General features: G+C 33.0%; 1 protein-coding gene across 3 annotated transcripts; it reads left to right on the top strand.

The window, feature by feature from the left end:
• Positions 1-3,726: 3,726 nt before the first annotated feature.
• Positions 3,727-25,164, top strand: LOC134700360 (ATP-dependent RNA helicase DDX4-like). Of its 3 annotated transcripts, none has more exons than XM_063561717.1 (18): positions 3,727-3,950; positions 8,300-8,325; positions 8,661-8,710; positions 9,457-9,741; positions 10,421-10,448; positions 11,399-11,421; positions 12,318-12,395; positions 13,285-13,368; positions 13,513-13,596; positions 13,968-14,054; positions 15,834-15,908; positions 17,303-17,604; positions 18,472-18,756; positions 20,115-20,424; positions 21,243-21,342; positions 21,798-22,068; positions 22,776-22,895; positions 23,879-25,164. In XM_063561717.1, exons 1-18 carry the CDS (start codon positions 3,936-3,938, stop codon positions 23,981-23,983), a joined length of 2,328 nt encoding a protein of 775 aa, XP_063417787.1. In that variant the 5' UTR covers positions 3,727-3,935; the 3' UTR covers positions 23,984-25,164. The 3 variants fall into 3 exon arrangements, with proteins under 3 accessions (XP_063417787.1, XP_063417786.1, XP_063417788.1); XM_063561716.1 differs by having other exon boundaries at positions 3,783-4,194; XM_063561718.1 differs by lacking the exon at positions 13,285-13,368 and having other exon boundaries at positions 3,783-4,194.
• Positions 25,165-26,720: the final 1,556 nt, after the last annotated feature.

The raw sequence follows: 26,720 nt of genomic DNA, 5'->3' as shown, positions 1-26,720 counted from the left end.
TAAAATATGCCATCTCCATGAAGCAACAGATTAACTTTCCCACTGTAATCAGAAGTGGCTACGAATTTATATACGTCCAACAAAACCAAACGGATGTCCCACTTTTGCAATGGTCTTACTACATATCCCCTTGCATGGAGCTAAGTATATGGTTGATATATAGACTTTTTAAAAATTTAGCTATTAACTTGAGGCTGTCTTGTTGGTGGTAGTATCCCTTTCTCTAAAATCCTGAACCATATTATTCGAAGATCTAAATTGCCTTGATCTAAACAAGCAAAAATGTTGGTAAAGTTAACTAGACTAGTTGATACCATGATGGATCCGCAATTAGGCAAAGGATCTTTTTGAGATTATGGTTATATACAAAACATTTTCTTCAACTTTAATTTTTTTCTTGAAAAAAAAATCCGTTTTCGTGCTTGTTCGTTTTTTTAATTAAAAATTATGTATTATGAAAAAAACAGCCCATCCCCGCAAAAAAGATGGTGTATAAACATCATAGTTCACAAGAACAAACTAGAGGCTCTAAAGAGCCTGTGTCGCTCACCTTGGTCTATGTGAATATTAAACAAGGGACACCGATGGATTCATGACAAAATTGTGTTTTGGTGATGGTGATGTGTTTGTTCATCTTACTTTACTAAACATTCTTGCTGCTTACAATTATCTCTATCTATAATGAACTTGGCCCAGTAGTTTCTGTGGAAAATGTAAGTGAAAATCTACAAATTTTATGAAAATGGTTAAAACTTGACTATGAAGGGTAAAAACTCCTTAGTTAAAACATATTTTATTGTTGAAAACAAATGGATTAGACACAAGTTTTCCAACTTAGTTCCGTCTTTTGGCAGGAAACTCCTTAGGGGGTCAATTGACCATTTTGTTCATGCTGACTTATTTTTAGGTCTTACTTTGCTGTACATTGTTGCTGTTTACAGTTTATCTCTATCTATGATAATATTCAAGATAATAACAAAAAAACAGAAAAATTTCCTTAAAATTACCAATTCAGGGGCAGCATCCTAACAACAGGTTATCCGATTCATCTGAAAATTCCTGAGCAGATAGATGTTGACCTGATCAACAATTCGACTTCCTGTCAGATTTGCTCTAAATGCTTTGGTTTTTGAGTTATAAGCCAAAAACTGCATTTTACCCCTATGTTCTATTTTTAGCCATGGTGGCCATCTTGGTTTGTTGGTCGGGTCACCCGACACATTTTTATACTAAATACCCCAATGATGAGTATGGCCAAATAACCCCTAAAGGGGTCAACTGACCATTTTGGTCATGTTGACTTATTTGTAGATCTTACTTTGCTGAACATTATTGCTGTTTACAGTTTATCTCTATCTATAATAATGATTCAAGATAATAACCAAAAACAGCAAAATTTCCTTAAAATTACCAATTAAGGGGCAGCAACCTAACAACGGAATGTCCGATTAATCGGAAAATTGCAGGTCAGATTTGTAAATACCTTTGATTTTGATAGCGATTATGATGATATTCGTATCTTGCTAGACAGACAGGCTCTCATTGATCATTAAGACAAGCAAGGAAAAAACGGCTTTTAAGAACGGAACAGCATGGTACATTATTGATAAACATCCGATCATATTGAGTCACAAACTTGGAAAACAATTTCTCAAAGAAACGTGACAATATATTGTACAGCTTGTAATCAACTTAGCCACTGTATGTGCATTATTGAAGAAGGGTGACGTTAATTATCAATATCCATAATATATATAAAATTGAGAATGGAAATTGGGAATGTGTCAAAGAGACAACAACCCGACCAAAATAAAAAAAACAACAGCAGAAGGTCACCAACAGGTCTTCAATGTAGCGAGAAATTCCCGCACCCGGAGGCGTCCTTCAGCTGGCCCCTAAACAAATATATACTAGTTCAGTGATAATGAACGCCATACTAATTTCCAAATTGTACACAAGAAACTAATATAAAAATAATACAAGACTAACAAAGGCCAGAGGCTCCCGACCTGGGACAGGCGCAAAAATGCGGCGGGGTTACACATGTTTGTGAGATCTCAACCCTCCCCCTATACCTCTAACCAATGTAGAAAAATAAACGCATAACAATACGCACATTAAAATTCAGTTCAAGAGAAGTCCGAGTCTGATGTCAGAAGATGTAACCAAAGAAAATAAACAAAAAGACAATAATACATAAATAACAACAGACTACTAGCAGTTAACTGACATGCCAGCTCCAGACTTCAATTAAACTGACTGAAAGATTATGATTTCATCATATGAACCTCAGGCACAATTCTTCCCGTTAGGGGTTTAGTATTATACCACCATAACATATATGAGAAGAACATAACCCGTGTCATGCCAACAACTGTTTTTAGAATAAATGTCTTTAGTTCCGACGCAAAGACCTTATCAGTGACTCAATATTAACGCCAAAATATGCAATCTTTAATGACTTGACAACAGTATCGTAATTATATCCCTTCTTAATCAGTCTATTTAAAGGTTTTGTATGTCGGCAAGTCTACTATAACATTATTGCCGGGTTGATCTATTATTGTTGGGTTAATGTTTAGACGAGTTGTATATACGTAATGTACACAGCCAATATATGTATCACCATCACTGCTTGTATTCCGATGGATACATCTGTTATAGAGTAAATTGTCACTGGCTCAGACCCATGGAAGTAATCATGGTAATATTACTTCCATGCTCAGACGTACTTATAAATATAATTATTTTCTGTGACTGTATCATACATTAATTTGTAGGATCCTTTACTACAGATAATTTATCTGATCTATAAAAAAAATAACATCTCCATGCCTTATATATCATTTACTGTAGTACGACACTAGATTAAAACTGACGTTGAAAGGTAACCACCAGCCACCGAAAAGTTTCATTCTTTATGAAGCCCAGGTAGTCGTGTGGTCTAGCGAAACGGCTACAGTGCAGGCGATTTGGTGTCACGATATCTCTGTAGGATGGGTTCGAATCCCGGCGGGGGAAGATAAAAAAAAATGCGAAAGCAAATTAACAGATCTAACATTGCTGGGTTGATGTTTAGACGAGTTGTATATACATAATGTACACAGCCATGTATCACCATCACTGCTGGTGATCCGTTTGATAAGGATACATCTGTTGTAGAGTTGTCACTGGCTCAGACGTATATATATCCGCCACTGTAGGAATGTACATGTATATATCAGGAGGACAAACAACTCTTAACTCATTACTGTATAAAAATGTCAACTTTTTATAGATTCATTCGTATACAATCCAGTTTTTTTTAATGTATTGCATCCCTGCTAACTTTTAAAAATTCACATGGGGTTTTTATTGAGCGCAAGATGGTCTGAAAAAACCTTCAAGGTGGTCTACAAATGTATTTAAATCGTTATTTTTCTGCTTCTTCATATTTTTATAAACATAACCATAGTTAAATTGTTTGTTTTTCATAAATTGTGGACAAATTTGTTATTTCAAAATTTCCATTTATCACTCGGCCCCTGAAAAGTAACAGTTGGCAGATATGGACTATTACCCCTATCTATACTAATAAATAATAATAAATAAGCTTATTTAGAGTCGGCAATGTTTACAAACATAGACAAACATTAGCTCTAATGAGCTTTTAACTGACATGAACTAGGAGTTTGTATAGTATGAATACCGTCCGTACGTGTTGTTTCAATAAAGATCACTGATTTCAGTAATAAACACTCAGCTGTTTATGGTGTGCCGCGAATGGAAGGTAACCCATGCAACAGAAGAGAATAGGATAGGAGGCGCTTCACACAAGTTAATCTGCGCATGAGTCAGAGCGGGAAGAAAAGGCAAGGGAACTGACTGAACACGAAAGGGTTGAAGGGGACTACACAGCCCTGTTTGAAAAAGAAGAAAACTGACTTATATTAACAATGACAGCAGTAGAAGTACTATAATATTGTTCTAAAAGTTTCAAGTGGCATGCAGGAAAATGTTACACTGTTCTAATTATAACATTCGTTTGTTTTCACTGTTAAAATTCATGTGACCATATTTTTTATTTACACGTGGTTGATGAAATTTTACAAGTGCGATGAATTTGCATGTTTAGTTAGTTTTTAACAAACACATTTAATCAGTACAATGGAGTCCTGGGACGATGAAATTGTTATCCCACCAACTAAAGGCCGTGTAAGTATTTGCATTCGATGAATGTCGTTTGGAATGCAGACTGCAGTGCTAAATCATTTCTATTTTCGCTTTAAGTTCTGTAGTACGATACCAGTCATTAACTATCATTTTCATCATTAATTTATTCAATTTAAACTTCATTAAACATTTAAAACTAATGGATTCATATATATATAGATCTTGCTTGGTCAATCATTGTCTCATTTTTTTTTATCAGAAAGCTAAGGCAGTAATGCCAATATATTCTCTTTAAAGGATCAACCTGGCATCATCATGGGTTTTAAGTTCTAGTTGTGAGATGACTGTCAATCTATAGTGGAAAACTTCACTGATCAATTTTAATCAAACCATGTTGGGTAATATACACCTTGCAGTTTTTTGGAAAATGATGCAGTCATTGTTCCATTACTGCCGACCTGAACTTCATTACATTTCTCTGCCTACTGCGCTTGGTTTCGTATTTACTATTTTCCATACAAACTGGAATCTGCTTGTGTTATCATTATGCATGATCATTGTGTAGTAATCAGCCAGGAACCAGTTTACCTGTTTACACTCGGTTTCATATTTACTATTTTACAAACTAACTGGTTTCTGCTTGTATTCCACTACACTTGAACAAAGTGTTGTAGTTTGACGGGAACCAGTTTAGAATTTGTAAACTACAAAACGTAATCGGTTATTGTTCATTCCGTTTTGGTGTTTCATACCGACTTGTATGGTTTGAATAAGCTTAAGACCCTTCAAACATTAATGTGATGGGTATATTAAAGACTGTTTTACAGAAGGATTGAACTGTTTTACTTGTCGTACTATAGTGATATCTGTCATGTACGGATTTCCACTCTCACCGGTTAATTTCTTCTTTTACACATGCTTTTGAAACTTCCTGTTTGAACATCGCAAGTTTAATTGTTTTTTGAGTGAATTAAACTTATTTTAACAATCATGAAGCGTTCCAGAATCATTGTAAAACAGTTTCTTCTTCTCTTTGATGATGGCAAATAGGTTTTCTCAAGAAAATACAGCAAACGATCGCAGAGGAATTGAAACGTACAAGTCAAGTCAGCACCTGGTTAAATTGGCATCTAGTCAAATCGGCACCTATTTGACGTCAATTCGGCATCCAATTAAATTTGTTATAATATTTTCTATTCAATTAATTAATTACTGTAAACAAGTACATAGTGAATATGTTGTTGTGTATTTACGTAAACAACGAAACGAAAGTGAATATGTTGTTGTGTATAAAAGGTAAACGAAGGCCTTACCAAAGCTGTTGTTTTACAATTAGACAATTATTAAAATAAAATGGAAAACTATGAGTCCCTTTCAATAAATCAAACTTTCATGCCAAATAATTAGCAAATTTAAGGTGTTTTTTTCAGTTAAGTTTAAACAGCATTAAACCAACAATCCTGTAAAATGCTCAACTGGTTAAAATAATGCAGAAAAATATCCAATATCTCATGTATTAGTCCAAATAATTATGACGTCTGGCAAGGCTATTTTATTTTTTTCTGGGACGCCTTCCTACAACGTTCGTAGGAAGGTGTCTCAGAAAAAAATAAACATAGCCTTGCGGTCATAGGAAGGTGTTCCAGAATAAAATTTAAAAAGCCTTGCCAGACGTAATAATTATTTGGACTACTCATATATATATATCATTAGAAATACACCAAAAAGTCATTTAGTTGAGAAAAATAAATATATAAAAAATGTACATGAACACCCAGAAATGTGAAAGTTAGTATTTAACTCTTTTTGCTTAAATACTGAAAAAAATTCTGGCAACCCCTTTCTTATTTTTACTCTTTTTGCTTAAAATACTGTTGAAAATATATATTTAACATGGGTGACGAATTGACTATATCAGGTGTCGATTTTAACCAGGTGCTGATTTGTCCAGGTGCCAATTTAACTAGGTGCCGGTTTGACTAGAATTCTTTGACAAATGTTTGAAATTATCTCTACTCTACTCATTCGCGCCCAATTTTAATTCAATTTTAAGTTGAATAATTGGAAAATCATGGTTATTGTTTTAATTTGCTTAGCTTGGTATGAGTAAAACATTGGAGATTTTAAAGGAAAAACACAGAAGATAATTGTTTTAACAGCTTGGTCCCTTTGATCTGAAACAACGAAACAATAAAACATAGAAACCAAAATAGAGCAATCTACTAATATAACCAAAACATGATAAAATTTATTCAACACACAGAAAAAAACATAGTCAGAATCTCACTTCATTTTGAAACAAGTCAATGAAACAAAGTTATAGCAATACACTTACCAAAACATGATTAAGAGTTATACAACACGAAATAAAACGTTGACTAAATACCACTTTATTTAGAAAGGATTATTATTATTTTTAACAATACGCTATCCAAAACATGATTAAGATTTAAATGTAGGGGTAAATGAAAAGAAATGGGGAATCTCTTGCATGATTCCAAGTGTCTTGTGTTTCTATGATGTTCTCATGTGTTTTCTTCCCCCAATAATTCATTATGTTTGCATTGCAAAACTGGGCAAAGCCTATTACAGTATTCCTATTGAAATAATTGAAGAAAAGTAGAGCCAATGTATATGCTTGCAATGTACAAACCGACACACTGCATATACAAAATAGAAATGATTGACCAAGGAGTATGTGAAAGATACTAAGCAAACTGCTCTATCTCTGACTTGATCTGCTTTTAGCTTTAGATATCTGCTTAGACACTGGCAGTGGGTTACCAGCAACATTCTTTCAAATATAAGGACCGCTTACAGTCATCGCATGCGAGGGTTTAAAGAATATTTATTTTTTACTTTATATCTATCTTGTCCTTGTTAAATGTAACACTCACTTCAGTACAAAAAAAAATAATTATATTTTGGGGAAATTTTTATAAATGATCTGTTAGCTAATGCCCATGCTACTTCAAAAAAAAAATACATGAACATTGAACAACTTGTAGCATTTTGAACATAATAAAGTTTTTGGTTGCTCCTTCAAACCCTAAAATTCTATTTTGGAAACTGTTGTATAAAAGATCTGGTAAATTATGCCCTAGCTACATTAAACGAAAATTACCAGGGGCACTGATCAACTTGTAGCATTTTGAAAAAGGTACATTTTTTGGTTGCTTGTCTACACTTTAAAAAAAAATCTATTTTAGGGCAGACCAGAACAGTGATTAAAACCATTTAATGCACCATAGATTCAGAAGAAATATCTTGATTATATCTAAATTAAAACGGAAAGATCAGAAGTCAACTAAAATAAATTTGAGTGTTATATTGCTAAAGTAAATCAGATTCATGTAAAATAAAATTTAAAGGAAAGTGTTGGAAGGGAAACATTTCTTTGGACAATTTAAATAATTGAATTTATAGGGGACTTGTGATGAGAAGTACAAAATTAATGGATATTGAAAGTGTTTTTGTAGATGAATATATGGTTCAGGTTATTACAATGAGTTGATTTTGCATGATGGTCTATTTTAATTTGAAATTTACTTGCATGCTGTTGTAATTGTTGTAGTAAAATTGACTGGAAAATTTGCGACTTATTTTCAGATATTTTATTTCAAGTTTAGCCCTTTACATAGTCCAATTTGTGTGGATTTTCTAATAAACTTGATGTTGTAAGAAAAGGAAAGATCCAAGTATTTTAATTTCACGATGATATAAATTTGTGAGAATATTTCCTTCTCTCGAAAGTATTGCGGATTCATGACATTCCATTGGTTAACAGTTAATTAAATTTTGTTTAATTTTGAAAGTTGCACACAAGATTTCCAGTTACTAGTACTACTTGAATAACTGTTATTTGATGTCCTACACTGCTAAAGTTCTACAGTTTGTACTAACCAATTTGTAAATCAATTTATTTTCAACTTTCTTGTATAATGTAACACTTAGCATTCTTTCTGCTTAGGTTCACTTGACAGAGATTGTTGGATTTTAATTTAAAAATTTTAATGTTTTTCAATGATCTTTAATTTTAATATTTTTTTCTGAATTCTTCTGAAAACAATGTTTTAAAATTCACTATTTTATATCTAGAAATATAAATTATTTGAAATGATATCTAATATTTATTTCTTTATTTTAGGCTCAAGGAGGTTTTGGGCGTGGTGGGTAAGTGAAGTTTTTTCAATAATCTACTTGTGCATTCATATATGATATTGTACTATAATTTTTGAAAACTGATTGATGACATTTAAAAAAAGATAAGATGAGCACGGGTTTGTTGTGTTAATTGGGGATTTCTTTTGCAAAATTGTAAAAATACAGGTCTTCCTGCTGTCTTAGCTGGTTATATATGTATATTATATAATATATTAATTATTTAATACCTTTTTTTGAAAGTGTGTGAAAAAAAAAATAGTCCAAGTTAAATTTTACTGTCAAAAACCTAGCTATTGAGTTGTAATGCCATACTGAAATATTATATCAGTTTTATTATTTCCCAGGTTTGGAAGGGGATCCACCTCACCAGGGTCAACATCAGCTCCTGTACCTGGTAAGTACAGTTTAAACATGCAACTTGGATGTATATTTAACCATTGAAGTAGTTCAAATAGAATAGATGTAGATTGGGAGGGGGTCAAATATTGTGAATTTTCTGGGATCAATGAACCATGAATTAAATATTCACTAAAGTACTGATTTTGTTTTTGGGATTGTACATGTATGCAGACTTGTAAATCCCAAGATTGTACCAGTGAATGCGCCCTTTATACCAACCGGAATGTTCAAACCTTGTTTAAATTATTTTTGGTGCTGCAATAATAGATGTATGTAAAACTTTGGCACTTATTGGCTGTCCTACCAGGGATTGAAGTTAAAATTTTGGCATAGTAGCCCACCTCTTAAATGTTGTCCTCATTATATATAATTCTATACAAGAAAAGCAGACATTTTAGTAGCCCACACTAAATTTCAGGAAACCATTGGTGAGTGGGCCCCTGCTTATTTCAAACCATGCCTACAACTCCGAAGTTTGCTGTTACAAGTCAAAATTTCTGTCCCTATCCTATACACACATTTTCCAGTGGCAGTTCAAATTTCCCTAACTATCAGGTCAAATGGCCTCTTTTACAAGACTTACCTGCTGTATTTATTGTTAACTTGTGCTCGTCCTGAACATGCATGAAATATTTGCCACTGGGCATTAAGCACCCAACAATCAATCCATCTACTATTTGTAAAAATGCTTTTCTTTGTTTGATCATAACAATTTTCAAGTCTTCTCTTCCTGTCATGTAGGATTTGGTCGTGGAGTTCTTCGTGAAGGCTTTACTACGCAACCACAAACAAATGGATTTTCTGATGCAACAGAAGGAGTAAAGGAAATGAGCATATCTAAACCTCCTGCTTTTGGAGGAAAGCCTGGTGGCTTTGGTTCTCAAAATGGTGGTGGAGGATTTGGCTCCTCCAGCGGCGGAGGAGGATTTGGAGGAAATAAAAGTGGAGGAGATGGTGGATTTGGCAGCAAAGGGGGATTTGGGGGAGGAGGAGGTGGTGGTGATGGAGGATCTGGATTTGGAGGAGGTAGGTTTATATCCTATACAGTAGAAAGTCAACATCAAAAACAGTTGATACTAAAATGACAACATATTTGTGTCGCATGAAAAAGTTTCCTGGAACAACTAAAATAATTTATTAAAAATAGATTTTGTATGCACTTTCATTAGGAATATTTTATTTTTTAAAAGTTATAACAAATGTTTTCGTGAACGTTAGATCATATGATCAGAAGCATTGCTCAGTCAGTTGTGGTACAATTTCAAAAATTTAAACAAGTGCAATTTTAGTGAACTGAAGCTTAACCTGTCTCAACAGCTTCAGCCTCAAAATGATGTCTGTTTGTGGTAACATCAGTTGAAGGAAATTAGATCGGTCAGCATTTCAATTTTTGTTTCAAAACAATGATCATCATAAAAATCTGTACCCGTTACCTTTTCATGCAGTCTTTTCACAGGAAGATTATAAATAGTTTACAGATGGTATTGCAAGTCAAGCAATTCAACTTTATTTTCTAAAAGGGGTGAAATAGTTCAGGTCTGGTTAGGTCTAAGTAAAAATGCATAGTTTGAGGGGCAGCATATTCAATTCAAATGAAATTAAGGATTGGAGATTTTATTTTATGGGATTGAAATGACTTGCCAGGTATAACTGAGAAAAGACAATGTTCAGTACAATAGCATGAATACCTATTTTTGTTTTCCAGGATTCGGTGGAGGAGACAAGCCACCAAGGTAATATTATAAATCAGATAATTTTGATAACAAAGATAGTTTTAAAGGGGCACTAGCTACGAGAGATATAAAAAATCTAAAGTAAGATCTTTTTTGGTTCAATCAATGACGAAAGTGAAATAACATTTCGCTTTTAACAGCCAAAATGGTTCAATTTTGTCAAATTAAGCAAAGAAAAATTGATAATTAGGTATTCACTTGCAACTGAATAAGTCGACCTCATTAAATCTGTATTCATGTGAACTTCAATTTAGCCCCTAGCTAGAGATTGACAACACATGCATTGTACATGTACTGGTTATTTAAAAAAAAAAAAGAATGTCAACAATGAAAGTGAAACTACGGTAAATCATTTGATTACTGATTCGATCCATATAAAATCATTCTTATATGGTAAAAAACAATGAGAAACATGTATTTTTAATCTTTAAAATAAAAGCACAGACCAATAAAAATCCAATTGCATGTGTTGGTTTAATCTATTCAAATCTTTATTTATGTTTACATCCTTATATGGTCATCTGAGGTCAAATCAATAGTTAATTAGATGGCGTATGGACTAAAATTCACACGAAACGAACCTATATATTCTCTACCAAATGCTTTAAATGCTTATTTAGACTTTTGGTAGTTTGGATAAATGTTTTTCATTGTTATAATCAAATATGAGAATTTGAGTCAAATCGGTGACTATGAAATTGACAGCTAGTGCCCCTTTAGGGATGCACTTAAATTCAGTTGAATAATGATATAACCTGAATTTAAGGACAATTATGGGGGGTAATATCAATTGAAATGTTTTGTGCTAATAAAATTTCCCAGAACTCTACCAAACAGCATATATGTTTAAAGTTTAAGAAATTATTGTATTTGGGTTAGATTTTTGGTGGTATAAAACAAAAAATGTATTTAATTGAAATATGATTTCAAAATATTTTTTCTATTTGTAGGGGTGGTGGCTTTGGAGGATCAGGTAAGGAAACTTTCTTGTCTCGTCATATTAAGTGTGACTTGTACAGTTAATTGAGAAATTTGGGGTGCATTTATTATGGCAAGTGTTGAACAGACAATAATGTGATTTCAGATAATAGTTCATACATACACAATAATAAATGTTGTGAAAATTGTAAATGCAAGTTCTTGTTCATTGTGAAAACCTTCCCTGTGGCAATTTTTGCAAAATTAAATTAAAATTAAAAAATAATTACTGAATTTACATCCTTAGATCACCACCGTATATCTTTCCTTGATTTGAAGAATGGCTCAAATGTATTGTCAATTACATTATTTGAACTGTTAAGGACATGTGTCTCTGGTAGGGCCATAGTTATTATATTTTTAGTTTTACGAAATTTTTTGACAAAACCAATGGGTAGGAGGACGAAAAAAAAAAAAAAAAAAAAACTGCTGCTGCTGATTTTTTTTTTAATACCCAACCATCAATATCAAATTTTTTTTTTTTTATTTCACCAGGAGATTTTCTACTAGTGTAACAACTATTTTTTGTTTTCTTGACAAGGTTTGAATTGAAAATCAATGTGCAACAACTTACTAAATCACCAAGAGCATAAATTTAGATTCTTTCATGCAGTTGTGAACTAAAAATTTTTTTTTTGCATGAAAAACACTGGGTCGGAGGAGAAAAAAATAAAAATCCACCTTTTTCAATTTTTTTTTTTTTCCTATTTTGCAAAAATTAGGGTAGGAGGGTTCGTAAAACTAAAAATAAAAAAACTACGGCCTAATAGATGTGAATGGTTCGTTTTATTTTTCTTCTTAAAAATTGGCCATGCAATTTAAGTCCAAATTAAATAATACTTTCATAAAAGATTCAACAACACAATTTAGATCAAATGATTTGTTTTACAGGTGGTGGAGGCAAAGGAAACTGTTTCAAATGTGGTGAAAGTGGTCACATGTCGAGAGAATGTCCTAGTGCTGAACAAGGTAATACTGCACAGCCTATGGTAGTGTGTGTTATTATACTTGAGCTTTAAAAACAGATTCATCATTCAACAATTCCTGTTTACTGAACACTAGTATCATTTTACACATTGTAGCCAAGTTGAAAATTTTGGTCACATTTTTCTCAAACTACATAGTAATACAACAATGATTTCTAAAATTTGGTTTTAGGGTCATCAGTGGGCAGTAATTCACAGTTTCACTTGAAATTTGTGGTCAGTGCTTCTGACTTTTTTGTCTGACTGTCGTGTTAAAAGTTTTCTTTTCAGATAGTTTTCCATGAAGTTGTGTTCACATGGTTAACATCATCTTAAAATTAAGTGCTTATGTTTATTGGTAGGCAAACTTTTAAAATGTATTGCACAACTATAATTCAAATCAACACATGGATACCTGAAAATGGGAACTTGGCAATGGGGCATTTATCTTAGTGTATACTTATGCAAATTTCTTTTTATATCTTAACATTCGTATGTCCCACTTATGATAGTAGAGGAGCATTATGTTTCTGGTCTGCGAGTCAGTATGTCCCTCTTTAGGTTAAAGTTTTTGGTCAAGGTAGTTATTGATGAAGTTAAGTCCAATCAAATTGAAACTCTTCACATGTTTCTTATGATATTATCTTTCTAATTTAAATGACAAATTATATTTTTGACCCTAATTTCACTGTCCACTGAACAAGGAAAATGATTTGGGAGTGGAGCATCTATGTTCTATGGACATATTCTTGATCTATTCAGTTTTTCACAGCTTTTTTTTTCACTACTATTCCCAGATTACCAATTCAATGGTTAGGATGTTTACTTTTCAATTTGAATAGGCTGTTGACTTTTAATCTTAAGTTATAACTGTAACTGTACATGTATTGTAGGCGGAGGAGGTGGTGGCAATAGAAACTGCTTCAAATGTAATGAAAGTGGTCACATGGCAAGAGAATGTCCCAATGCTGAACAAGGTATGTATTTTATTTCCTTGAATACAGTCAATGTTAACAAAAAAGATGTTGGTTTGTTGAGTAGATAGCAGCCCAATGAAAAAAAATTTAAAAAAAGAACTCGAGATTAAAATCTCTTAATTTATAACTGTACATGTATTGTAGGCGGAGGAGGTGGTGGCAGTAGAAACTGCTTCAAATGTAATGAAAGTGGTCACATGGCAAGAGAATGTCCCAATGCTGAACAAGGTATGTATTTTATTTCCTTGAATACAGTCAATGTTAACAAAAAAGATGTTGGTTTGTTGAGTAGATAGCAGCCCAATGAAAAAAAAAAAAAAAAGAACTCAAGATTAAAATCTTTGAAAGTATTATTTCAACAAATTATGACATGCTTGAGGAAATGATAGTGTTTTGTAAAGTAAAATTAACAAAAGATTATGTTTTTTTCTGTGTATCTAAGACCTAATGTGAGGTGTTTTATATCAATTCATTATTGTTTGAAGTCTTTTTAAAGATGTTAAAAAACAATTGTAAAGTGTTAAATGCCATATTACGTAGAAACAGCTTACCAGCTGCTTGTCGATAATTCGATTAACCTAATGACGTTACTATTGTAGGTGGTGGAGGTGGTAGAAGTGGAAACTGCTTCAAATGTCAAGAAAGTGGTCACATGGCCAGAGATTGTCCCAACTCGGATAGTAAAGGTATTATAATAAAATAAAAGAACAAGATCCCATGATTTTGAAAATTGATAAAAGCAGAAGTGTTTAAATGTACAATTTGTCCATACTTTATATGCATTTTTGAATGAAATTACTCAATACGGATTTATCATGATAAAGTATTGATTCTCTGAACAATCTGAAACAAAAATCATAGTTACTTTATGGCGATTGGTGTCTGAAAGGCGCTTTTTTGACTGAGAATAGCCTCTCTTTAAAGCGCAAAATGATAGTGATCAAGTATATTTCATCATCATGGACGGGGAGGGGGCATGCCCCCAAACACACACACCCTAGATGGTTTGTGCCGCTTCGCGCCACTCATCGAGAGTACTACTGACAATTTTACTGATAGACATCAAGGTGGGTAAACAGATCTGAAATAAATTTGTTCATTTTATTTTAAGTGGGAGTTCATTTCCCATCAGTATTGAAGTTTCATTATTGAACATTTCAACTTCCATACATATTTTCCGCTACCCAGGGCATAAATGCCAACCATTACGATTTTAGCGTAGTTTCTCCGATTTTGCTATAAAAACTACGCTATTACGGTCAAAGTCGAATAGTTACGGATTACCAATCATCGCTGTTCAATTTTGAAAAACGCGGATTCTTATCATTACTTTTCCGTCCTGGTCCGGTATTTAGAAAATGCCATTGAAATGCTTCCGGTTTCTCGGGAGTTATCAACCTATTATCGAGTAACTTCCGACTTCCGAAGAGGCAAACTTGCATTTTATGAGTAGCTTTCCCCCTTTCTCTACTTCTCTTTGACAAAACGAAAATGTAAGAGTCGAGAACATCTGAACAATTAATTAATGGAATACATACTACAGACAGCATTTTAAACGACAAATTTTAGTGCACATCACCTTGCAACCACTCGTCAGTAATTTTTATTGGAAAGTGCACGTTTATGAATGATTACTGAAAACTTTTCAAAAATACAGAAAATTTCATAGTTCGTTACTGATTGTGTCAAAAGGGGGTTGGCATCTATGCCAGGGACTTGTATTGTAAATTGTTTTGTCATTAGAAGTAAGCTTATTTTGAATGCTTTGTCAGATGTTAATTAAAAAGAATTATACTGCAAGATTCTAAAATTAAGATGTATTATATAGGCCAAATAAAACAATATGTGTGGTTCCAGTTGCACTAAAAAAAATTAGGGTAGGGGTAGGTAGGTAGGCATTTTTTTTTATTTCATGTTATTTTTTTACATTGAGTCTATGGGAGCAACATTCTGACTTTAACAGTGCTTAATGGAAAATGACAAAAAAATCTTTAGGGTAGGCTAATATTATGACTAAAAAGTAGGGTAGGCAGGGTGAATGGAACCACACATATTTTTTTATTTGGCCTTAGTAGTGCATCTTGGTTTGTTGAAAAATCAAAGAATTCATGCTCTTTGTCTGGTTCTGCACAGTTTTAGCTAATTTTTTTATACTGAGTATTTTTGCTCTTTACAAAGCAATATAACATTATATTTTTCGCAAGAACTGTTCACTTAAACATAATTGTATCCAGGTGATGTCAAATATTTTTTTAAACAATAAAGAAATAACTGAAATTCTATAATTGTCTCTTTAGTGCTCGTTCATTATAAAAGTTGTTGGTAGCATGTATGTTTTAATAGAACCATTGTTGAAACATGTTCAGTGCAATATTTTTTTTTAAGAATTTCAGATGGAGGTGTAATCATTTTCACACATGTTTCTTGTCATGTTTACATTTGAAAGGCTATCTAATTTATTGTAGGAAATGCATGCTTTAAGTGTAATGAAGAAGGACATATGGCCAGAGATTGTCCTAAAGCAGAAGGTCTTTCATTAGGTAAGTAAATTTTGTGCCTACAAATAATTTAAATGCCCCCGTCGTAGTGGGCGGGAGCATTAAGTTTTACCCTTGTCTGTACATCTTAAAAATTGTTTTCTGTTCTCTTGCTAGTTTTCATCCACCAGATGTTATGAAATTTATACATCATGCTCATTACCACAAAACACAAAATTTGAATTTTGGTGGCTCCACTTTTACTGTTTTAGAGTTGTGCACCTTTAGGCCATAGTTATTATATTTTTAGTTTTACAAAAATTTTTGACAAAACCAATGGGTAGGAGGACGAAAAAAAAAAAAGCTGCTGCTGATTTTTTTTTTAATACCAACCGTCAATATCAAATTTTTTTTATTTTTTTTTCACCAGGAGATTTTCTACCAGTGTAACAACTATTTTTTTTTTCTTGACAAGGTTTGAATTAAAAATCAATGTGCAACAACTTACTAAATCACCAAGAGCATAAAATTTAGATTCTTTCATGCAGTTATGAACTAAAATTTTTTTTTTTTTGCATGAAAAACACTGGGTCGGAGGAGAAAAAAAAATAAAAATCAATATTTTTTATTTTATTTTTTTCCTATTTGGCAAAAATTAGGGTAGGAGGGTTCGTAAAACTAAAAATAAAAAAAACTACGGCCTTACAAATGTAAAAATCCTGAAAAACTCAGTTCAAGTACATAAATGGGTAGCATCACTTTTTAAGGTTTTGAGTTGTTTCTGTCCCTTTATTATGTTATATGCAAATGGAAGGAATCATCTGTGTCTCATGGACACAGTCCCCAATTATATTACTTAGTGTGGTTGATTTAAGAAATGTAGAAAAAATTTGTGCTGTTACCAGATGGAGAGTTAATACTATAGGCTATTACATTAAAATGTATATGGGTAGGAAGGGGAAAATTATTTAATGTGGGTCATGGGTCTTCTTTCTGTTCTTTAACCACGTTTATTTTGTGTAAAACCTTCGATGTATCAAACTTTCAATCACAATCAAAATTCAGAGTTGTTTTAAGCTTAAATGTTGTTCATACTTGCTTAACTGTTGGAGTTTGACCTCTGCAGGAAAATCATGTGTCTCTCCGACAGCCTCTTTTTTCTATTTTTATTAGGGTTTTGGATATGAAGTCTCGTTTGCTAAAGGAATGTCTCTATATTTTGTGTCTGAAATATCACTAATACCTAACTTGAAAAAAAATGAACTGTATATATATATATATATATTTATGCCTTCTGTTTGGAGGTTATTTCCCAAAATCCCTCCAAGCCCAATTTAATTAAGGGTTTTGTAGACTGACATTGCTTTATGTGGGCAGAGTGTTGCATCCTGTTTCATTATCTAGTTTATATGTAAATAATGTCTATAAATTAAATTATGTGTGCATTTATGTTTCAGACAAGGACCGTCCACCACCTTATATCCCACCAGCACCATCTGAGGATGAAACAGAAATTTTCAAAACCATTCACGCAGGCATAAACTTTGACAAATATGAAAAAATCCCAGTTGAGGTCACAGGATCAAATTGTCCTGAAAAAATCTCAAATTTTGATGATGCTGGATTGTATGATACCTTTCTTAAAAATGTGAAAAAGTCAAACTATGACAGACCAACACCTGTACAAAAATATTCCATTCCAATAGTAATGTCTGGAAGAGATCTGATGGCATGTGCTCAAACAGGGTCTGGTAAAACGGTATGTACAAGATGAAGTTCAACTTGAACACATGATCCTTACTATTTTTTCTTTGCAAATCGTGATTTTGATGACTATCTGCTTGGTAGAATCCAGCATGTTTTGACTACCCACCTTTACACTGTTAATATCATTTTGTTATTAGACATTTTCAATAAACAATCCTTAGTTTACCAAGGAAATCATTGCTTCACATCTTGTTTACATATTGGCTATTAAAATCTTTTGGGTGCTATTGACTACACAACATGCATGCATTTTCTTTTTGAAAAACATTTAAATGATTAGCACTTGAGATTGAGATGCGGGTATCCTCAAATAGTTATTCCAATTCATTTCTTCTGAATACTTTTACAGCTAATTTCCTGATGCATGTAAAGCAAAACTTTGGTTGGCTTGCTTTTTTGTTTGTATAATTGTTTATTCAAGCTTTGTACATAAGATTAACATCTTTAGACAATATATTTAGGCAAAGTTTAACCTGTATATATAATATTTGAATTTAATTGGGTGTTATCCTAATGATTGTACAATATAAAAACAAAGCAAGTAAGCTAACTTAAGTCTTGCTCTACATGCTTTAGGAAATTAGCTGTAATGTATTGAGAAAACAAAAGCGAACTTCTATTGAATGTTTAAATTCTGTGAAGAAGAATTTTTTTTTATTGAAAAATAATTAAGTTGTGAGAAAGGATTGGTCATAAGGCAACACCATACAAACTTAATTTTAATTTGGACCACCCTTACTTGTGTGACTTTACTTTGACAAATATTCTGTTCAAGATGTCCATAATATAAGTTTTATATAAATGAAATATAATACATTGTGTAATATAAGATCTTTGAAACTGTCGTCTTTATTTGCAGGCTGCTTTCTTGCTGCCAGTTTTAACTGGAATGATGAACAATGGACTAACTGGTAGTTCATTCTCAGTAGTTCAGGAGCCACAGGCTTTAGTTGTAGCTCCAACTAGAGAATTGGCTGTACAAATCTTTACAGATGCCAAAAGATTTACCCATGGCACAATGTTAAGACCTGTAGTATTATATGGAGGAACCTCTCTTGGACATCAACTGAGGAATGTAGAACAGGGTGCACATATAGTAGTTGGTACACCTGGTAGATTGCTTGATGTGATTGGTAAAGGAAAGGTAAACATTGTTATTTTTTTTTTTGATAGCTTAAGTTTTCATCTGCTTATACCCTCCGATGAGTTTTGAAATGCATCCCTCATCAATTTTTAGCTCACCTGGCCCGAAGCTCTCCTTTGAAACAACTGGGCCAAATTAAGCCAAACTCGGCCACAACTATCCTTGGGGTAGCTTGTTTAAAAAATGTGTGGCGTGACCCGGCCAACCAACCAAGATGGCTGCCACAGCTAAAAATAGAACATAGGGGTAAAATGCAGTTTTTGGCTTATAACTCAAAAAACCAAAGCAGTTAAAGCAAATCAGACAGAGGTAAAATTGTTTATCAGGTCAAAGTACATCTGCCCTGAAATTTTCAGATGAATTGGACAACCCGTTGTTGGGTTGCTGCCCCTGAACTGGTGATTTTAAGGAAATTTTAATGCTTTTGGTTATTATCTGGCATATTATTATAGATAGAGATAAACTTTAAAATACAATAAATTTTCGCAAAGTAAGATCTATAAATAAGTCATCATGACTGAAATGGTCAGTTGACCCCTTTAGAAGTTATTGCCCTTTATAGTCCAGTTTTAACCATTTTTTCGTAAATCTTAGTAATCTTCTACAAAAATCTTCTCCTCTGAAACTACTGGGCCAAGTTAATTATAGATAGAGATAATTGTAAGCAGCTAGAATGTTCAGTAAATTAAGATGTACAAACACATCACCATCACCAAAACACAATTTTGTCATGAATCCATCTGCGTCCTTTGTTTAATATTCACATAGACCAAGGTGAGCGACACAGGCTCTATTGAGCCTGTAGTTTTGTTACCTAGATAATTTTAGCAGAGGTATTATTAGTTAGAAATTTCTCGCAGGTCATCTTGTGATATTGGTGGCTTAGTAGATTAAGCTATGGTACTTTAATAAGAGATGACTATTTTACTGAAGGGTTTTCTGCTGTCAAATACAGTTTACCTATCGTCATGTCTATGTAAAAAGAACAAATATATTGAAGTTATTGCTCTTGGACAACGTTAACAACAACAGCAATACTTTATTTTCAGAGGGTTACTCAGTCGCTAAAAAACTAATCTTCCCTGAGGCCCTCATAAAAAATCATTACAAAATGCAAACAAATACATTGCATACATTAGTATAAAAGTAAGGTATGATAATAATGTTCAATACAACTTGAAAAAAATGTTTGAGGGGGGAAAATAAACCTGACGATATAATCAGTTTTCATTATTTTTCAAAAGATTTACAAATGTTTAGTTTTTGATACAAATTGAATAAACAAAACTATGATGAACAGATATAGAGAATATATTGTTTCAAACAAGAGGGTATTTAGCCTGTTATTTTCTTTCCAGATCAGTTTAGAAAAGCTAAAATATTTAATTTTGGATGAAGCTGATAGAATGTTAGATATGGGTTTTGGACCAGAAATAAAAAAAATAGTACATGAATTAGGAGCACCTCCTAAAGAACAGAGACAAACTCTAATGTTTAGTGCAACTTTCCCAGAAGAAATCCAGAGACTAGCCGCTGAATTTTTAAATGACTATTTGTTTTTAACTGTTGGACGAGTTGGTGGAGCTTGTACCGATGTTGCACAGTATGTGCATGAAGTTCCCCGTGATCAGAAACGTCAAAAGCTGTGTGATATATTGTCTGAATCTGGTAAGATAAAATCTGTCATAAAAGTAAATAGCTGAATTGTTTATACTTTGGAATATCATCCGTCTTACATGATTCATTTGTATAATAGATGTCTATTCTAGACCGTTTTAAAATAGGATTTGATTGAAATATATTCTGAACAGTGTTGTAGTAAAAGGGGAGAACATCAGAAAAATAAAGACGATAAATTTCCTTTGTCACAATGCCTATGTTATATCACAATAAAAACCAATTGTTCAACACTGTTTAAGTCTTGTGACTTTTGGTCAACAGGTGTTACTTGTTAAAAAAAACCAGATGGGTGTAAATATATTTTCAAACAAGAATGTGTCCCCAGTACACAGATGACCAATCATTTTCGACTATCATTTACTATCTTCAGTAGACCGTGAGAATGGGGTAAAATCTCTAATTTGGAACTAAAATTAGAAAGATCATATCATAAAGAACATGTGTACTAAGTTTCAAGTTGATTGGACTTCAACCTCATCAAAAACTACCTCAACCAAATACTTTAACCTTTAACATAAAAACAGTTTTTGTACACTGCATAGGCTAATGTAGTAGCACATTCTGTTATACCACTAGGCCTTTCTAATAGTTTTTGCAGTGCATTTAGGAATTTAAATTTGATACAAGGACAAATCGTCCATTGTCATACATTATCTTTGACGAACTGATAAAGATCATCAATAAACTTGTATTATTCAATGAGTCTAGGCTGTTGGACATCCACACAGTCGAAGCCTTTGTGAGTATCAAGGAGGAATAGAGTTCCTAGGTCATTCAAATGTTCTAAGAATTATATTTTATTTTAGGTACAGACAAAACCCTTGTTTTTGTTGAACAGAAAAGAAATGCTGACTTCCTTGCTACCTACTTGTCTCAGTCTGGATTTCCAACAACAAGTATACATGGGTATGTAATTATTCAAGGTGTAGTATAAAATGAAAAGACAAACTTAACTGATTTTTGAAAAAGAAAATCTTACATCAATTTGCTTATTTGTATGTTTGACAAGTCAATATCAACCAAGAACAATGCTATACAGTGTGGCGTGTTTACAGATTTATTTCTTTTCAACAACCTTTTTACAGCGTATCTGTATATTCTTGTCTACAGCGGACTTGACTTTATGTATTTTATGTATAAACAAATGGCATGTTTAATTTAATTGCAAACTGCCCTTGCTCAGGTTTTGAATAACATGAATAATGGTACTTATTTTTCTATTAGACTACATGTGTAAATTCTAAATTTTTAAATATTTGATTTCATCGTTACCTTTGTATTGCAATGTATCATTAAGTGGGTGATAGTTGCTGCCTTAGTCAATATATAAATATTCTTATAAACACATGTTTACATTACAGTGACCGTTTGCAGCAGGAAAGGGAGGAAGCTCTGAGGGATTTTAAAACTGGCAGAGCACCCATTCTTGTGGCTACATCAGTGGCAGCTAGAGGGTTGGACATTCCTCTTGTTAAACATGTCATAAACTATGACCTTCCACAATCTATAGACGAGTATGTACATAGAATAGGCAGAACAGGTAGATGTGGAAATGTTGGTAAATCTACCAGTTTCTATACAGATGATTCAGATGGTGGAATAGCAAAAGCTTTGTTACGGATCTTAGCAGATGTAAGTTAACTACTGTGGATTCATTATTATTCGTGGGATACCAATTTTCGTGGCTTCCGTGGGTACTGGCGAACCACGAAATTAAATGTTCAATGAATAACAAATTTTCTATAAGCTTGTATGTAGACATCGGCAAAACCACGAAATTAAATATCCACGAACTTGCAAGTTTTCCATAATCCACGAAAATTGGTACACACGAAAATTAATGAATCCACAGTATGTGCAAATTAAAATTAATAGCAGCTGGTCATTTATTACAGATTTTGTGAAATTAAATTTTCTAAAATTTTAACCAGTGAATTGGACTTTTTCTTTCTTTTCGATAATTTATAAAATCTAGTTAAGGCATATATTTGGGGCCTAATGGTGTTTTGCATATTTTGGGGATATTTTTTGTACCAAAATATGTGTTTTTTTTTTGGGGTCTTTTTTTTTTACTTTTTTCATTATTTGGAGACAACAGTCAAAATACATAAATAGTATGTGGTATGATTGCTATGTCTTCGTTGATTTTATTTTGGATTTCCTTATTTATCTGAGCATCAGTCTTGTCGGACAAGCTTTGGTTTGTCAGAAAGGCTAAAAGTTTCTGACCAAATGACATACTTGTGTAAGTAACTTAGCAAATTATCTTTTCCACCAGGTATTCTCAACTAACTGAAAATGTTTTTTGATCCTCTAAAATAGTCAATTTTATATTTCAGGCACAACAAGAAGTCCCATTATGGTTAGAGGAGTATGCTAAATCTAGTCAGTCTACTGCTGGCTTCTCTAACTATGGAGGCAAATTTGGTGGAAAGGACATCAGAAAAGACCAGCCAAGGGTAATTATATGAAAAATTTTGCATACTTTATTTTATAAATCTCCTAGTGAAATATAGCACAAGAAAAAATATATCTGTTTCCTGTTTCCCGACCGACCCTGATTCAAAGCCCCCATCCCTAGATCTTTTTATTCAATTCCGGGGAAAAAATCGTTTCCGGTCCAATCCAGATCTGTATTTTACTATACTCAAACAATCAAAATGGCTGCTCCCAGCACAAATGTGCTACAATTAAGGTTTAAAAAATGTCGGGACTGGGAGAATTATTCAATTTAAGCTTCCTTAAAGAGAATGATTTTAGGGTACAGGACCCTAACCAAACATGACATTTAACCAACTGCAAATCTGACGGGGAGTGCAAAAAGAAATTTAAAAAAAAAATTTAAAATCCCGACCTACCGACCCTGATTTATTTGCCTTGGCAGCAGGAAACAGACATATATTTTTTTTGGCCTGAACATCAATTAGATTCAAACAAACCTCCATTCATAAAGGAACTGTCAAGTTAGTATAATTCCTGGATTTTGAAATGATTTTAACAGTGGTCCGTTACTTTCTGCAGAAGCAAGAAATACTAGACTAATTCTTGAATTCCTACGTGAACAAAACAAGAAATGAATCTTCTTTATTATTGAGAGCATTATACATATCATGATGAACATCAATTAGATTCAAACAAAGCTCCATTCATTAAGTAACAGTCAAGTTAATATAACTCCTGGATTTTGAATTGATTTTACCAGTGGTCTGTTACTTTCTGCAAAAGCAAGAAAAAAAAATTTGACTGACTGTTACGAAGGTCAAATCCTTAGAATTGGATGTTGAACAGGGCATCTGACTTACAAAAGGATTGACTTTGCTAAAGTACATTTTCCATCACAGATCAATTGCCATTGTGTAAAATGTCATAAATGTTAAGAATTTTTGTGATTTTTTTCAGCTCGTAGAATTATTATTAAAATTATGCAAAATTCTATTTGTAGACTAGAGACAACCACACAGGAGATTTGGGAGGAGGATTTAATGGAGGTTTCAGTGGAGCACCTGCCAACTCTGGAGGAGGTGATGATGAGGAATCCTGGGATTAATCACATTCTGCCAGTTATTCCAAACGTTGTAAATAGTTGTTTGACGATGAGATACTTTGAAGAACCTTAACACGTTCTTTTTAATCATTTTACTCCATTCATATTTGAATGAATGCTGTTACCTGCGAGGAAGCAGGAGTTGTGTTATAGAAGAGTGAGCAGTATGCCATTTATGTATCAGCACACTGACTGTTAAAAATCCTAATCATGATTATCAGAAATCAGCTAGCAACTCTCAATATATAGCTTATAGTGGGTACAACTACCAGAACAGACTTGATCTGAAAAGTTGCCACAACTATTCATTAAACAAGGTCATTAACGTAAATGATTGATACCATATGACTTAGTAGTGGGAATGTACTATATAAATCAAAATCAGTTGTCACACAGAGTGAGGTGTTTGAATAAGATCACAAGAAACAATGTATAAGACTAGAACTGTAGAACTATAAAGCAGGCCATGTCTTGCCACAGCCTTAAACCATTAGGCCATAATATCTGGAGACTTCCTAGACTGTAGATAGGATTTTGTCCTGGATATGTGGAAGGAAAAAAGTATAAACAAGTGAACAGCTGAATCTGTTCTGTTAGGTAATCGCTATGGGTCTGCTGTTATAAGATCACAAATGATATTGTTGTAGAAATCCTGAATGGCCTGTCTTGGAGAAGGTTCGTCATTGATTAGAAAGCGGGCATTATTTTTGAAGTTTAAAGAACCTTATCAGACTAAACCAATTTTTCATATTATGTTTTATTTTTTAATTCCATCTTAATGAGAATTGATTTTGATAATGGTGTTTTTTTATTGTTATTGTTTTATAGTAGTGCTACCGTAAATCATGTGCTTAATCAAATCCAGTTCTTATTTGTTTACATGAATAGTAATGTGGTTTTCTCTTTGACTGTAAGATATATGCCAATAAGTCTTTCTTAATCGTGATGAATTCTAGTCTTTATGAAGTACTGTTTTTAAGTCTGTGTGGCATCCTACTATGTCAGATGGTTGTTAATTGTGATAGATCTCATGAACTGTAAAATCAGAAATAGTGCAATATGTAATTGGTATACCTGCTTACAAGCAAGGCAAATTTTGATGATTTAAGGAACATTTCATTAATTCTTAACCTTGTGATACTTATTGTTACTTATATGTTTTATTAAATCATTCAACATTTTAATTCTGTTTAACCTTTTTTGTGCTATCATGCCTAGTGTGAAAAAATATTAGGTTTGATCCTTGGAAGCCATATGTACTGTGGATTCCTTTTCATGATACTCCATGCAACAAAGTTGTGTGTATGTCTTTGACCAGTCAGTCCTGTTCTTGTCATTGCGCAACAAAATTTCAGGAAAACTTTGTAAATAATAAGGACATACTATGTAGATGTGCAAATTGACAGAAAAGTATGATTACATTTTTACTTTAGGAGTTGCACCCTTTGAAATTAGAATTTTGGATAAATATACTGCTGCAAAAGTTGTCATTAAATCTCCAAAACCACTTGACAGAATTTCATAAACTTTGTAGCATACCCACAAGGAATTTTTACCATTTTTAACTATCATTTGAGTTTGATTCCAACTCATGATCTGATGAGATTTTGTTTTGTCCAGTGTCAATGTGAGGTACATGTATGTGAATATAAAAAATATGTGGTATGATTGCCAATGAGACAACTCCCCTCAAGATACCAAATGATACAGATGTTAACAACTATAAAATTGAGAATGAAAATGTGGAATGTGTCATAGAGACAACAGCAGAAGGTCTCCAACAGGTCTTCAATGTAGCGAGAAATTCACGCACCGGGAGGCGTCCTTCAGCTGGCCCCTAAACAAATATATACTAGTCCAGTGAAAATGAACGCCATACTAATTTCCAAAATGTACACAAGAAACTAAAATTAAAATAATACAAGACTAACATAGGCCAGAGGCTCCTGACTTGGGACAGGCGCAAAAATGCGCCGGGGTTAAACATGTTTGTGAGATCTCAACTTAAGGTCACTTTATGGCCTTCAAAAATTAACAAGGCACAAAACGCCTAGTCAGCATTGATAAGGGCCTGCTCACAAGGTTCTTTAGTTTGAGCGTACTACTTTTCATGGATACATTGTTTCCTAACCTAAATTTACTAAATAGATGTATCCACAGTGGGGACAATTCCAGTTTTTGTAAAGCTACAGATAAAATCTATTTTTTTAATGCATCACTTGTAGTTAAACCAAACCTATAACCTTAGTAGCATATAATTGCATACATATTTAAACCAAAGAGAGATGATATAATCACCAATGAAACAACTTGTTTAGCAGCTGATTTAAATGCATGATACTAGTGCTAATGCAAGGTGGAATGTTGTAGTGTCACAATTTATGCCAGATTTTTATGAAACTAACAGGTTATAAGTTAAAAAATCAGTCAATCGACTATTTTTAAATGTGAAACTACAATATGGAAAATGTATTTTAAGCACTTTAAATTTCAAACCTATGTAGGATTTTCATGAATTTATACCAGTTATCAGACAGACCCTGGTCAATTATTTTGACCGAGAAATTTATTCCTTTGAAATCTAATTATCATATTAAAATTGCATTATATGTGCTATGTAGTTAAAGCAAAGTGTGGTAAAAGTTCTTAAATCAGCACAGATCAACTATGTTTACAGGAGTTATCATTTAGTATTTAAGATCCTATCATGGTTTCCATGCCTGTCACACAGTGTTCCATT

This window comes from Mytilus trossulus, unplaced genomic scaffold (assembly GCF_036588685.1).
Source record: "Mytilus trossulus isolate FHL-02 unplaced genomic scaffold, PNRI_Mtr1.1.1.hap1 h1tg000138l__unscaffolded, whole genome shotgun sequence".
Taxonomy (NCBI): Eukaryota; Metazoa; Mollusca; class Bivalvia; order Mytilida; family Mytilidae; genus Mytilus; species Mytilus trossulus.
This window is presented reverse-complemented; position numbering and strand designations above follow the sequence as displayed.